This window comes from Danio aesculapii, chromosome 24 (genome assembly GCF_903798145.1).
Source record: "Danio aesculapii chromosome 24, fDanAes4.1, whole genome shotgun sequence".
NCBI classification, from domain to species: domain Eukaryota; kingdom Metazoa; phylum Chordata; class Actinopteri; order Cypriniformes; family Danionidae; genus Danio; species Danio aesculapii.
In genome coordinates, this window is record NC_079458.1 from 14,345,169 (window position 1) to 14,362,006 (window position 16,838).

The window sequence follows — 16,838 nt, forward strand, 5'->3', positions numbered from 1 at the left end:
ATGAATCAAATATTAGTCCCACTATATATTAAGTGCCCTTAACACTATGGATTAACAAATTTAAAAAGTACAGTGTACTACTGAGTTTATAATGCACAACATTTATGGTGTTACTGGTGGGATACTGGTATATATAACAGAGACTGGTTTTGTGGTATGGGTACTGTAGGTTTAAAGGTGCGTTAAGATGTAATGGATGGTCCACAGCGTAATTACAATATAAATGTAAGGAAAGGTTGAATTAATTAAAGATGTAAATACAAGCAGATGTTTTTTAAATACAATGTAAAAACATGTATGTACATAATAAGTGCATTATTTGTAAATTATTTAATTAAATGTAAGAAAATAGTAATTAAGGCCACTTAATATAAAGTAGGACCCAAATGTTTTAATGGTCATTGGAGTGCCCAAGCTTTTCCGTATGAAGGGCCAAAAACAAAATATCATTGACAGTCGTGGGCTGAAGATAAATATACCAAATTATTTTACATTTAAGTTACCATTGTTTGTTTCCTAATTAATTGAATAATATTTATTAATAAATGGAAAACATTACTTTGAAATGAATGCATTAATATTGCTTTAGAATATTAATTCAATGCTTTAGAAACTAGTCAAGCAAAATCTGCCTTTGCTTTGATTTGCTCACCAAAGTCTCTGCATTGTCCTCTATCGATCATGTGACAGTATGTACATTTTAAAGGAAATCTGATTAATTCACACCATTTAAATTCAAACATTTTATTTCAGTTAGAACAAAAAAGAAAAAAGTTGCATTAAATTTGAAATGACAATCTTCAACCATAACCCATCATTCTCCCTCTCTTCTCAGATGGGATATGGGGCCAAATCAAAGGTTACCATGGGCCAATTTTGGCCCAGCACGGGCCCTAGGTTGGGTATCTTTGGTCTCTAGATGATGGTCTTTTCACCATGTAGGAAGTACAAGTGAGCTACTGATATTTTTAAAGGTGTTAAATGAAATTAAGATTAAATCAGCGCCAAAATAGAGCTATTTGCAGCAGACCGGATGCAGCACTGGGTTTTTTTGTTCAATATATTGGGTGAGTGAATATATGCTTTCAGAGCAGAGCAGAAGTGAGAGTTGAATATCGACTGTGAAAATGGAGACACAAAAGATCCTTGTCTTCAGTTGGGCTGTTGTGCTTATTGCATCTGTTATCTGGTGTATAACAAGTAAAGAGTTTTTAACTGGTTATACAGTATTTTGATGGAGCTTTGCAAAATTTAAAGTTCCTTTTGTTGTGTTTTGATTTTTAGCAAACGCTAAAAGCGTGATGCCATGCTGAACTTCAGTCTCCACAGCAGAGGTGACTGATCTCATCATCAGTGGCAGGATCCAGCATGAATATCCTCCATGTGTGAAGGCCATCATGTAAGAATCACAGTTTCTATAGAAAATACATTATAACTAGTGATCATTTCATTTTAGTGTTATTTTTCTGTGTTTTCAGATTTAAGACCAAAGGGGGTGTTATCTGTTCTGATCCGAGACAACCATGGGTGCAGAGGAAAGTTCTGCAGATTATTTTAAGTAAACTAATCAAGTGTAGTGAAGCTGTAGTGAGTTATTAGAAGAGATATTATATACAATATAACAATAACAGTTAACAATATAAAATGCTCATGATGTGTTTTTAGTGTGGTGGTCTACATAATCTTTAGTGGTAGTATTGTAGGAATACATCCATAACTACTTATGGATCAAAATTGAACACGTAACAAGCAGCTATTCAGAGCACTCATCATGACAGCTGCCATGGTAAACAGGACTCTTTTTTTATATCTTTTTTGCCGCAGAGCCCAAAGAAATAGTTCAACTTCCCCACTGCCACCATTATCATTCGCCACAAGTAAAGAGTAAGTAAAAGAAATCATCTTTTCAGAATTACCCTGATAATGGTCTACTCACAGCCAAGCAGAATACTATATACACTTTTAACATATCCCTAAATTTGCAGTTTTACATATTTTGTGATTCATATTTTTATTTTTTTTATGTATTCTTTTGAATTGCATTGTGTGATCTTTCCTTGTAGCAAAAGTTCAAAAAAAATTGGCACACTGTTACTTTAGCTCTCAAAAGTCTTTAATAGCACTCACAACGTTTCGACCGACATGGTCTTCATCAGTAAAGCAATACAAATGGAAGTACTCAAGAAATAGTGAAACAGCTCTACACAGCACCTGCAGTCAATCATCACAATCAGCCAACAAGCCAGTAAACAGGAACATTTACATACAACAGTGTACAAATGACAACATGAGATACATAAAGTACATACGGTGTCACTTGTTGAGTCCCAGCTGGGTCAGTTGGAATTTCTGTGTGGAGTTTGCACATTCTCCCCATGTTTGTGTGACGGGTTTCCTCCAGGTGCTCCGGTTTCCCCCATAGTCCAAAGACATGCGCTATAGGGGAATTTAATAAGTTAAATTGGCCGTAGTGTCATTAAGTGGTTCATTCCGCTATATATATATATATATATATATATATATATATATATATATATATATATATATATATATATATATATATATATATATATATATATATATATATACATATGAAAAAACATAGTAAACACAGGAAATAGTAGTAGTAAAAAATCAATAATAAAAAACACAACTGATTTTATTAAAGAGTGAGTGAACTTCTGAAGGTATTGAGAACAAGATTCCTGCCTGAAGAAAAAACATGTTTGATGCTTAATTTTACAGAAATAATTGAGAAAAATGCTTTATGGTACATTTAATTTTTAATATTATTTTTATTATATCAACCAACTATCTCAGAATGTTTCTTCACGCGTATTGCTGCAATTTGTCACACGCAGTCATGAGCTGTGCTGCAGCAGCAAAGGCCGCCTTTTCATTTTCGGTACGCAAAATCCACCAGATGTTGCGAAAAACAATCACTTTTCCATTGTCGAGCCAGTGCAAGCGAACACCCCCACATTAAACAACCCACCCAGGAGTGCGTTTCCGGAAACCATTGTTAGCCAACTAAGGTCAACTTCCATCATTATAATAAATAAATTAAGGGAAAGAAGAAAAAAAATACTGTAGCTACTGGTCAGTTTAAGATATTCCTTAAAACACCTTATAGGCTAGGGCTCTTTTTCTTGTTGTTTTTGCTTAAGATCCCTCTTATGTTTTCCTTTTAAATTTAAAGGGGTTGCATAAATTAATAGTTATGATTTAATAAGGGATATTTCTTTGCTGTGTCCTCCTTGATGATTTAATAACACATAATAATCTTTACACCACATTAAAGACACAGCAGCTAGCAACTTTCAGTTGTTGAGTTTTTGTCACATTTAAAAGGTGTGTTTGTGTAAGAAACGTGTAATCCCAATTTACACTCAGATAAATGATTTTACAGCCAATTGGTTTAGCCCTAAGTTAAAATAACCAACAAACCAGATGCTGATCAAACAAACTTCAACTTGATACACCTGAAGGATTTTTTAAGAATGTGTGTGTGTGTGTGTGTGTGTGTGCGTGCGTGCGTGCGTGCGTGCGTGCGTGTGTGTGTGTGTGCGTGCGTGCGTGCGTGTGTGTGTGTGTGTGTGTGTGTTTGTTTTACTTAATTTGTTATTGAAAACCATTGTAAATTAAGTTGAAATGATATTATTTAGGTGTAACAAGTTGAAGTAACTTTTTAAAGTTTATCCAATGCTTCACTTTTTTTACAATGCAGGATGTCTTTCATGTGATTTCCGCTTTTCTTTCCGCTTTTTTACTGCTTAAGTCAAACAAGCCAGAACCTTGAATGCATTTCAGATACCAGAAGTGACTATGAAGACACAAAAGATCCTCATGAGGAGTTTGGCTGTTGCGCTTACGGCATCAGTGATCTGGACTGTTACAGGTAAATCGCTTTTAACATTTTCCACTTCACACAATAATGCAGTATACTTATGTTTACTCAATCTTTGTTTTGTTATTAGCAGTCGCTGATAACGTGGAATCATGCTGTACCCCAGTCTCCACACCAGAGCTCACTGATCCTGTCATCAGTGTCAGGATCCAATTTGAAAGTCTTGAGTGTCAGACAGCCATCGTGTAAGACTCACTGATCCTCTCTAATGAAAAATCAGTGCAAGACTTTTAAAAATACTGTATCTTTATGTATCTGTTCTTTCTGTCAGCTTCAAGACTAAAGAGCGGGAGTTGTGCTCTGATCCTAAACAACTGTGGGTGAGGAGGAAGGTCATGCAGTTCTTGTAAGTCGAAGCAAACATATTTGTTGAAACTAAATTTTTCAGAATATAAACTGCTTATATAGTGTTCAAACATCTAGTGACACATTTACTTATGCTTTTAGTGATGCCCAGAGAGGGGAAAAATGTACATAGCTGCCAAACAGCTTTTGTTTTGGGAACACTTTATTTTGATGGTCCATTTGAGTATTCGTAGACTGTCTGCTTAATATCTGTTGATAATGCTCCTTCAACAAACATTTATAAGAATCTTTGCAGGTACATGTCAACTTACACTTACCCTGACCCTAACCCTAATAATCTAATGAGAATTAGTTGGCATGTAGATGCGATGTAACTTAAATTCAACAAACAGACCATCACAATAAAGTGTGACCTTTGTTTTTATTTTTTTCCAAGCAACATATGTGTAAATCACCACTTAAAAGAAGAAAAAAATCAGATATGTGGGCAGGCGAAATCAAATATTGGGCATCCATATGCAACAAGATTTATCTTGCACCTGCAGGTGGCATTTGAGCCTGATAATGGCAAAAAAGGGGCTATTTTGTGTATATTTATTTGAAAGAAAAAGTTAAGATTTACATTTAAGATTGTCTACACATGCTCACATATGTGGAGATCAAAATTAGAGAATTATCTACAATTTCCTAAAGGTTAAGATCACTGCTTAGTCCTGTTTGTGTGATCCTAACAAGAGTAAAATAGCTTAGATAAAATGTTGTGTTTGTTTTATGAAGAAGAGGCACAGTATTAAAATCTTAAGTGAGATATTTGAAAAAGAACACTGATTAAAATCAAATAACAAATGATTAATCAATATGAGAGGACAGGATCATTCATAAACAATAAACAACTGATCTTAATGGTGAATTTAAAATAGTATTTTATGTCATGTTATGTGCCACTTGCACAATGCATTTCCTTCTAATAAAGTAAAATCAATCAGTTGGTAATGTGGAGAATCTCAATAGACAATTGGAATTAAAGATCTCAGCATAGTGTCTCTGAGCATTTAAAGTAATTCAGTTTATTTAGGTCTGATTGGAAACGTAATGTTCATCATTAAATTGGTTAAAGGCTAAACTCAAAGTGTGTGAAAGATTGGTAAAAAGTGGAGAAGTTCATACTGTGAGAGACCAACTGAAGAGTTCAGATGCAAAAACCTCTAAGTGCTGTCTGAAATTCCCATCTGAAATTCCCATCTTATTTTTTGCCATAAAAGTGATATTACTGAACATACACACATGGAGCCTGATAAAAATACTCATTTTAGAGAAGAATTTCAGACGACACTTTTTGTTTTTGCATCTAAACTCTTCAATTTATATTTATTTATTTTATTTTTTATTTATTTTGAGAAACACTGTTCTACTGCTATGGTGTAGTTGCAATTTTTACACCATGAGGTTTACATTATTTCTGTAAAAATAAATCGTCTTTAATTTTAATCTGCACTGTGCTACTTTTTATGACTCAAATGTTGGTAAATAACTCAATAATGGACTCGAGTCATTGACTCAACCGAGACTTGACTTGGACGTGTCAGACTTAACTCAAGACTTGAATGCAAAGACTCAAGATTTACTTTTGAATTGCAAAACTATGACTTTGTCTCCCCTCTCAACTCAAACCTCTGTCAAATCTGAATTAGGCAACATCAGCAAATGTCCTTACAGCCTAGCAACAATTCACAGCACAATAGTATGTGAAACATGATCTGCCCATATCTAAAAGCCAGAAAAATAGACTTGGGTTATTTTTTGCCTATATTGTACAAAGTAAAGAAGAAAAATACTGATGATTGAGGCATTATTATTATTTGTCATAGTAAATAGCACTCTGTTTATCTTTCTTTTTTTTTGCAGCAAAAGTAAAGTAACCAAACAGACCTACTAAATCCTATGTGACTTTAACGATACCATCATCATCATCATCATAATCCGAGGAAAAATATGAAAATGTGTATACGATGTATGATGATGTCTGGAGCAACTGCAGCTTGAAACTGCAAATAAAGTATGATCAGCAACTACTGGTTTGGCTTGATGTTTCTTATTTAAAACAAATTTTATATAGGCTACTTTATTTAGTCCACTAAAACATAAAAATTATTTATATTCCCTCATGTGGTTTTAAATCTGAGTTTCCTTCTTCTGTGGAACACAAAAAAAGATATTTTAAAGAATCAACTCTCTCACCCAGGCCATAGTCCATATTTCCTCAGGAAAAATATATGTATATACAAATGAAATTTATTTTAAGTTAAGTTAAACAATATAATTATAATAAATATAATATAATACATATATATATATATATATATATATATATATATATATATATATATATATATATATATATATATATATATACTGTATATATATATATATATATATATATATATATATATATATATATATATATATATATATATATATATATATATATTATATTATATTATATTATATTATATTTATTACAATTATATTGTTTAACTTAACTTAAAATAAATTTCATTTGTCCTCTTGTGTTGCTATGTATGTTTGTACCCAGTTCCTTGTGTGTTTGGGGCACACTCGGGCAAACAAAACACACTCTGATTCTTCCGTAGGTAAAAAAAATACCATGGAAGTCAATGGGTGCCAGCTACAGAATATTTCAGAATATCTTTTTTTTTTTTTTTGTATTTAACGGAAGAAAGAAGAGTGAGTAAATTATGACATTTTTTTTTTACTTTTTTGTGAACTATCCCTTTAAGTATGGAAACAGTTTAAATGATTAAATACATGGCACTGAAATGAAATGAAATATTGAAGAATAACTATGTATAATTATGCATACATGTTAGGCCTAATTGCACACATCCCCATTCAAAAAGTAAAGATATTCAAAACCAAAATGGTAACACCACATTTTAAAAACTATATGTGAACAATTATATGCTACACATTTCAAAGATGTTTAATAGGGAAATACCTCTGGTCATTTTAAAAATCCTTCAAATAGCTTTAAATTATACTGTGGCTATACCACCTGAGGTAAAACTATGTTTAACATTTTACTAAATAATTAAGTGGGAGCATTTTTTATTGTACGTTTTTATATTACAGAAATAGCATATGTAAATGTAAAAAAAAATTATATCAAGCAGTTATTACTAAAACAGAGACAACCACCTACTCCCCATCCACACGTAATGACTTTCTAACAAATAATTTTACAGCCAATGAGTTTAGGCTTCTGAAATTACTCCCAAACTAAAATAGCCAGCAGTGCAGACGCTGACCTAACAGAATGACCTAACTCTCATGCGATTTCCTCTTTCTTTTCCCCTTTACCGCTTTCTTTCTGCTTTTCTAAGCAAATTACTGTAGAAAGAACCCTGAATTGCTTATACAAGACGCACATACAGGCAGTGTGACAATAATGCTGCCACTAGAGGTCAGTATAAAAGACCTAATACCAGGCCAGCAGAGTGCTAATTCCTGTTAGCATTCTCAGCAATACTGACAGTGGCAGACGCATTTTTATAGCCTGCAATTATTTTATTTGAATTTCCTATTAGAATTAATTTATTGGAATGCCCTCACAAACAGCACACAATGCATTAATATTTACTGAGCAGAAATAAACCTCAATTTGCGTTCCCTTAGCATTCTCAGTGGTGTTGACGGTTAGCCATCTTTCCATCCACTGACCTCTAAACAATCATATTCTGTAGAACAACAGACACACATTTCTGCTGCTGTGGTTCACTGTGTTGAGGTGATAAATTGTGCCAACCATAAACCATTGTGATTTCCAGTGTAATAACTAAATTGTTTAATGTCACTTACCAAGTGTTAAGCTTGAAAATATGTTTAACGTTCAACATTAAGCTTAGGCAAATACTTTAAATATACTTATTTTTGCATTTTAGTTCCGTTTAGGCACTTCATTTAAATTGTTGCTATAATTATTAATAATCAACATATAAATTATACAATTTTATTTATTTATTCATTTTGTTTTCGGCTTAGTCCCTTTATTAATCAGGGGTCGCCACAGCAGAATAAACCGCCAACTTATCCAGCATATGTTTTACGTAGCGGATGCCCTTCTAGCTACAATCCATCACTGGGAAACATCCATACACTCTCATTCACACACACACACACTACAGACAATTTAGCTTATTCAATTCACCTGTACCACATGTTTTTTGGACTTGTGGGGGAAACCGGAGCACCCGGAGAAAACCCAAGCGAACACGGGGAGAACATGCAAACTCCACACAGAAATGCCAACTGACCCAGCTGGGCCTCAAACCAGCGACCTTTTTTCTGTGAGGTGATTGTGCTACCCACTGCACCACCGTGATGCCCTAAATTATACAATACATAATAATAATATAGAACATTTAGAGTTATTGGCTGCATGGGAGCAATTTGTGAAGGACATCTTGCTTTATTTTTTATTTTTTTTATAATAATTAATAGTATTACTGTTATTGTTGTTGTTCCTGTTGTTATGTTAATAGTATTATTCATTTTAAATATTGTTTTTGTTAACTGGCAAGAAACCACAAACAGGAAACAAGCAGACGCTGTTAAAACAGTATGAGAGAAAAGAGTAGAATGCCATATAATAATAAATGTTTAATAACTAATACAAATACTTGTTTGTCATTATTTATGTGCATACAAGTGTCAAAAAAGTGTAATACATAGCACTGACAGAAACAGTGAAGTGCTCAATAAACAATTAATTATTAGCAGTCTATTGTATAACATATCTAATGAAAAGAGGCCAAACAATTATTATTATGCTTTTTTTAATGCATACATATATACATAGACATATTGATGTTTACAATGCATTTCAAGGAAAAAAAAAAAAAAGAGCCGAAAGATAAAGGAATAATAGGATTTTTTTCTATGTATACAGAACTTCAGTCCACAATTCTTGGCCTTTTTTTCTCTATAAAGCATGAAAAAAAACTGAATTAAAGTAAGTTCAAATTACTAATCAGATCACAAATATAATAGAGATTCTGACCTGAACATTATTGATAATCCATTGCTGGTGACTGAGGTCATGAGTTGTTCCACAACCTTTAAATAAAAACACAATAACATGAAAACATAATAAAAACAATCAAGGAATTCTCATGGGAATAAAATCATAATTGTGTAAAATTCACCTTTCTGCATTTCTGCTGCTCTCCAACACACACAGAGAGTTAACAGCAGTAACAACAGCAGAGGCACACAGAAGGCGGTCAGCCATGGGCAGATGAGCACTGCATCAGGACTGACAAAATCTGCATCTGCAGTGCTTACTTCTAACATTACAGGAAAACAATGAAGATTTTTAATTTAATGAGATTTGGTTTGTGACACTTTTTGTCTCTCAAAAGTCAAAAGCTTGGTGAGAAAAACTTGAAATAGAGTAAAAGGAAAAAATTAAAACCCTACTTTCAGAGTCCAGTTTTGTGCAGTGAGTTTGTTGTAGAGTGTATTCAGTGCAGCAGAAAAGCAGGAGATCATCTTCAGTGATGTTGAGCAGAAGTAGAGAGTGAGTGTTTGTGGATGAACTGACAGATCTGATACGTCCAAAGTAACTTGGGTGAATATTAGTGGCCACTGGCTTTGATTCTGTGCCATACACATATTCTAACTTTATAATTCTGATAAATGTTTGGTTTCCATCAGTAATGATCCAGTTAATCTCTCTGTCATCTTTAATGCTGCAGGGGAGCGTTGTGTTTTTTCCTGGGTGTACTTTCACTAATGATCCTTCAGCGACAATCAACAAAACAACAATAAAACCTGAAGAGAAATAATTGTGAATCTGTGATGAAATGATCAACATAATCTGAATCAAGGTTAAATATATTTAATATTAGATGCTTTGATCCAAAGCAACTTACAAGTGAAGAACATCGTAAATATTGGATCATACAGAGGCAGCAGCATTCACCTAACACTTAAAGGGATAGTTCACCCAAAAAATGGAAGTTCTTCCATCACTTACTCACCCTCAATTTGTTTCTAACCAGTCTGACTGTTGGAAACCTATAACAACTGACATCTATAGTAGGAAAAGCAAATACTGATATGACAATTTTTGGGTGAACTATTCCTTTAACTAATATCATTATACAACATCAGTACTCACATGTGAATTGTCTCATGGCTATTCTCGCTCTCGCATGTGTTTGAAACCACAGTAAAGGTTTTAGCAGGAAGCAGCAGTACACATCCTTTGACATTCTAATACTGATCATTAGTAGACTTTAGTAAAACAACCTTAAAGCTAAAATTTGCCAAATAAAAATCAATGTTGTCATCATTTACTCACACCTGTGTTATTCTAAGCAAATCAAATCTAAGGCTAATATTTGAAACTTTTAGTAATATATTTAAATTAATATTGAGAGGTTTCTGTTTCTCCAAGTCCGGGTAGCAAATACTTTGAAGATACACATAATCGTGCGCATGCATATACAGAGCACAAGGCAACTAAAACCTAATTAGTTTATTGCATCACATGCATGTTTTGCCCTGATTAAATAAAGAAACCAGAATCCTCTCTTGGCTATATTTCTAAGCTAGGGTTTTGTTTAGGAGCATCTATTGTAATGTTGTTCAAGGAATAAAATAGATGCCTTACCACACAGGGTATCTTGATGGGTTCTGCAAATGAAGCCAATGTCCACACAAGTGAAGAAAATTAATAAAATACACTTTTTTTAAATAAAATAAATCCAGTGAAAAGGAAGAAAAAAAAACAATCACAATAACAAAACAAAACCCTTTATCTGAGGATATCTAAATTTTAATATACTTGAGAATGCATAATGCATAGAAGAAATCCCTTTTTGTTCTCTCTTTAATGTGATACACTTGAATAAAAACATGACAAAGCATTTCTTCTATTTCAACAGCATTAGGGCAGACTTCCAGAAGTCTTGTCCTCCAAGGTCATAGCTCCTAGTTGGCAAGGAATATCTTTTTCTGAAGATAACGCTCCAAGGCTTCTTCCAGTTTCCGATTGTAATAGTTGGTCAGAAGTGTCATCTGGGCCATTTCTTCCTTTATGGTCAGCAGAAAATTTACCCACTTCAGTACATGGTCCTTATACTCTTTGAACTCTCTGTTGAAGGTGCCTCTGTCGTCTCTTATGTTTCTTCTCATTGCTAATAGCTGTTTTTGTAAGCATAGGAATATCTGTATATGTAATTTTTTTGTGTCTTTTAACAATTAATTTCATTAAACCATCTAGACACTACAATGTTTGCACAAAACTAGTAATAATCCAAGTAATAATAAATAGTAATAAGTTGACACTAATAGTCAAGTGTGCCGACATATGGCACTATGTGCTCACAGTGACTCAAGTTTGATTCCTGGCTTGAGGTCCTTTGTCGATCCTTCCCCTCTTTTTGCTGCCAATGCTTTCATATCTGTCCTCCACTATCATCCAAATAAAAAGGTAATAAAAAAAAAAACTTAAAAACAATTACTAGCGACAAATCTCAATGTATAAAAATAACATAAAACTATTCACACTACAAACCAGTGTTTACAGTATAACATGGAAATGCATAATCGATGGTTTTATACAGTTAAAATAAGCAAGATGACACTGGAACAGACCAAAATAAAGCATTAACTAAATGTTTGTTTAACTGAAAGAAAAATAAAAAAATGTAAAACAGCACTATCTAGTAGTAACCCAAACAGATTAACTGCCGCAGTTACGGTTAACTGCATAAAATGAAAGAGGCGTTGTGAATTATCTAACATTAATATTGATTTACTGCCATAATTCTGTATCATCCTGAATTCTCAAAAACAGAATTGTTCTCTTTGTTTAATTCCTGTTGAATCTGATTTCACATGGTTATCCACTGAAGTTAAGCAGGGCTGTGCCTTGTCAGTACCTGGATGGGAGACCACAACGGAAAACTAAGTTGCTGCTAGTAGAGGTAATAATGAGGCCAGCAGGGGTTGTTAGCAGCGGCAACCAAATATAATAATTTCTTTAAATGTACCCCAAATTGTACTCTGACAGATGATTTTACTGCTAAATGAGTTTAATCAATCAATCAACCTTTATTTCCAGCACCGTATCCACTTGTTAAGTCTGATGTCACATGAAGCAGCTTCCAGATCCAAGCACTGTATCAAACTGTATGGGGAGACTCAACAAATGGTAATAATAAACATTTACTGAGCGCTGTAATACTTTTGAAAATCATTATCTCAATATATATAACCATGCCTAATATCAGATGGCCAGAACGTGATTTATATTTTTATAAATTGTGAAAATATCGATGTCTGTGATGCAGCAAGTCCAACAGTCCAGACACTGTTGTGTACAAATTTAATTAAAAAAAATCGCTTTAATGTGTTTTATGACTAAAAAAGGGTCATAAACGAGCGGCTTGGACCTGGAAACAGGATTCTATACTTCACGACCAAACAATGTAAATACATTTACATACAGACTTAAAATACAACATACAGGAATATTTAAAATGCATTAATACAACCAAAGTTAACCAAAGTGCTGTACAACAGTAGGCAACTGTAAAACATAAAAAAATTTCAATAAAATGTGCCAAAAACATTAAAACAGAGAAAAGTGGCACAGTGCTACTATCAAAGGCCATTCAAAATAAGCAGGTCTTAAAGGGATAGTTCAAAAAGGGAAAATTCTGTCTTCGTTCACTCACTTTTCGCTTGTTTCAAACCTGTTTGACCTTATTCTTCTTCTTTTAAACACAAATGAAGATATTCTGAAGAACCTGTAACCGCTGACTTCTGAAGTATTTATTTTTTCAAAATATGGAAGTCAACGGTTACATGTTTTCAGCTTTCATAAGAAAATCTTTGTGTGTGTTCAACAAAAGAAAAAACTCATGAAGGTTTTGGAACCACTTCAGGGTGAGTAAAATTTGGATGAATTATCCCTTTAAAGGTGCTGTGTTGTAAGTTTTTGACTCTCCTAAAGCATACAAATACCATAATATGTTTGCAGATATTTAAGAAACATACCAAGTGAACATTCTTGTTTATCTGAAAAAAACAATGCTGAAGTTAGATATTCTGCTTTGAAAATGTGTTTTCTGTGCTGGAACTCTTTGTTTTGGTTTAGCCAATTATTTTTCAGCAGCCTGGATTGCCTTGATGGAAAACAGCGTATTTCATTTTTCAGTCAGAAAGGCTCTCAAAGCATGCGCTCGTGACTGAAATGCGACCTCCGGTGGACAGTAGCAGACACCGAAATAAGATGCATGCAGATCTTCCATGCATGCAGAGTTCCACACAAGGTTATTAATTAGCAAATAATATAAATATTACGAGCTTAAACATTAGGCGAGCAGGTTACATTGTAACACCATGTGCTAACAACATGCTATGTGATGAGATCTGCAGTGATAAGCAATTTGGCTGTTTGCACCAGACGAAACACGACAGAAATTAAATACAGCCATTCAGAACCACAGAATAGTGCACTTACTCACGAAATGGTAAGACTTATTAAATTAAATTCTAAAGTACTTTAGAATTACTAAAAGTATTCTAGTTTAAAGAGCCCATATTATGGGTTTTTGAAAATGCCCTTCCATGTAGTGTGTAACACAGCTCTAAGTGAAGTGAAATATCCAGCTAAGGCTTAAATCTGTAAGTGTACAGTGTTTAAAATTATTGATTCATCTATAAAAGAGTCAATTCATAGTGCTTCAAACGAGTCGTCTTGATAACGAGTCATTAGGTGTTTCGCGATGACGCAGCTACGAAACACAAGCCTCGCCAGTAGTTACGCGCGCAAACCCGGGAGATTTGAAACCTGCGGCCCCGCCCACTAACACAGAAAAAACACTAGACACACACACACAGACGCCGCCGGTCGAATGAAGTCACGCTGTGCTCAGATGGATAATATTGACAGTCTCTACCCAAAGATGAAACTGTGAAGAGTCAGTGGTTGAGGTTTATTCACTAGTGTAAGTAAGTGCGATTAAAATTGTTGCCTCGTTTACTCTAGCTTGCAAATTATGTATTTATTGTGTTTTGGTACTTGTTAACCTGGTACAGTACACGCGGTTACTCTTTATATTCTCTTATCGCATGTAAGCCACGTTGAAAACGCGACGCGTGCTTTTGTGAGCTCGCGTTCCACTGCCGTTTGTCGTTGCTATGGCCATCGTAAGCTAGGAGACGGGAGAGGTGTCGATCTCCCTAGTTCTGAGGAGGAGCGTGATGTGTGTCTGTGTTTGTGTGTGTGTGTGTGAGAGAGAAAAAGAGCAGGTCTAGTGTGTGACGCCTAGGGGCTAGGAGACAGGAGACTCGCGTCGCTCTCCCTAGTTCTTCTGAGGAGCGTTGTGTGTGTGTGTGTGAGAGAGAGAGAGAGAGAGAGAGAGAGAGAAAGAGCAGGTAGAGTGTGTGACGCCTAAGAGACTCGCGTCGATCTCCCCAGTTCTTCTGAGGAGGGTTGTGTGTGTGTGTGTGTGTGTGTGTGTGTGTGTGTGTGTGTGTGTGTGTGTGTGTGTGAAAAAAGCCTTACATTATGAAGCGTGTATGCACTGTGACTACTTTTATATAGTTGATTAGCAGCTGGGCATTTCACTCTGTCTCGCGCTGAAGCCTGTCACTGTCGACCAATCGCAGCAGGCTGTCATTGGTCCAATCAGCGCAGATTAGCTTCGCGCTGAGGAGGGGGTTGGGAACAAATGAATCGCTGAACGATTCATATGGGAGTCGCTGGGATAATTAGGTAAAAATAAATGCAGATTATAAGACCATAAAAGTGTTTTTGACCTTGCATGCATATTAGACTGTTGTTGGAGACCCTTACAACCTACATATGACCCTACTTCATGTATAATATGGGCTCTTTAAAGAACTATTAAATTCCTTGACTTTCACTGATTAAAAACTTAATTTACATTATATCTAATGAACGTAAACAGGCTGTTGTTGTGCTTTAGTTGCCTAATATGTAAAATATACCCTCTCATTCGGTAATAAATATATAATCATTTTAAATTATTCTTATGAGTTTATTTTGTTCTTTATTAAGCTCGAAACTGAAAAAAGACAATGAAAATATGACAACATAAACTAAGTGTTTATTTGCTTATATCACAGGCTGTAGTAAACTTATTTATCCCCTTTTCTCAGAAGGTGGCAATCGAGCATAAATCAGGCTAAAACTCCTGTAGTCTGAGGCTCTGAGCAGTAGACTTTATTTGACTGGATTTGATTGACTGAGGCAGCGACTCTGAACACAAAACTAAAGTGCTGTCCAGTTGAATATTCTGATTTGCTGGCGCAGGACATTATAGCCTAAGTTATAAAATAAATGTAAAAAAGTAATACAATAAAATCTAAAGTCACTTAAGAAAAGAAGATAAATGTGTTAATTTTTAAGGAAAGTAATGTGAAAGTAGTCTATTGGTTTTGTTTAATTTTGCATTTAAAAAGAGTTTATTTAAAACACTAATTTGCAGTTATTATTAAGCATTTACACTTTATTTTATAAATGGGCTTAATTCAACATGCCTGTACAACATTTTATTTAATCAAATGTTGAATATTTGCGTTAGCTGCATTTAGAACATTTCATCACCCCTCATTACTGATCTGAATGCGCTACCTACTGGGATGATATAGCGTTTTTATTCTGCAAAGTATTTTTTTGCAGGAGTGATTAATGCGGCATAATTTCACAAAGTCAAGATGTGTTTTAATTAGGTTTTATTTCATATTTTAAAATAATAAACATAGCTTAATAAACAATTGCTCAAGCTAGCTAACAGCCGCCACCACAATGTGGATCACGATCACCATTACTGCAGTGGTTGACGTTAATTTAATTGCAAATAAGTTTACTACAGCCCGTGATAAGCAAATAAACACTTGTCATATTTTCATTGACAGAGCTGGGAAGAATCGCGTCAGTTTATCCTAATAATTTATATTTTTATAAATTTATATTTTTTTATATATTTATATTTTATATTTATATTTGTATATATTTTATATATTTTAGTAAATATATTTTTATATATTTTATAATTTTATTTTTATTTTAATCTATTATCTATAATAATCTTAAATTATCTTTTTTCATTAGCCACATGTTATTCTGTGTGTGCGGTAAGTTATTCATGGCCCAGATGACAAATAATAAAATAAAATAACAAGCAAATAGGCTAATTAATGATAATTTAGTTAATTAAGTTTTTAATCAGTGAAAGTCAACATTTCTAGTTCTAGTTCAATTTAATAGTTCTAGCTTGAAGCCTGCGCATCTCTTCCTCCGTTCGCTATGCTGGAGAGGAACAGTCTGCGCAAAAGGAGCGCAGAGTGAGTGACATCGAGTACAGCTCTCACCTGATTGGCTGAAAGTTACGAGTTTGTCCGCTTCTGCCAGGACCATAGACTGTTAAATATATGGACGGAGTATCCGTGACGTCACCCCCCTCACAGTTGAATATGTATAAAAATTTTATGCACGTGAGTTTGGTTACGCATGTGTACATCGTTTGCGTGAATTACTTTAGATACTAAACTAGCTCCATGGAAA

General features: G+C 34.2%; 1 protein-coding gene and 1 long non-coding RNA gene across 2 annotated transcripts; one reads left to right on the plus strand and one right to left on the minus strand.

Annotated features, from left to right (window-relative positions):
• The first annotated feature begins 1,814 nt into the window (after positions 1-1,814).
• LOC130218630 (C-C motif chemokine 20-like) lies at positions 1,815-6,277 on the plus strand. Its single transcript, XM_056450872.1, has 5 exons — positions 1,815-1,884; positions 3,779-3,898; positions 3,978-4,092; positions 4,179-4,253; positions 6,119-6,277. The coding sequence occupies exons 2-5, from the start codon at positions 3,826-3,828 to the stop codon at positions 6,147-6,149; spliced, it is 294 nt and encodes a 97-aa protein (XP_056306847.1). The 5' UTR covers positions 1,815-1,884; positions 3,779-3,825; the 3' UTR covers positions 6,150-6,277.
• Positions 6,278-9,133: 2,856 nt separating this feature from the next.
• On the minus strand, positions 9,134-9,544 carry LOC130218326 (uncharacterized). The gene is made up of 3 exons (XR_008835937.1): positions 9,436-9,544; positions 9,291-9,346; positions 9,134-9,212 (listed from the first exon to the last, which is right to left on the minus strand). It is a non-coding gene; the product is annotated as an uncharacterized LOC130218326 (long non-coding RNA).
• Between the last annotated feature and the right edge of the window lie 7,294 nt (positions 9,545-16,838).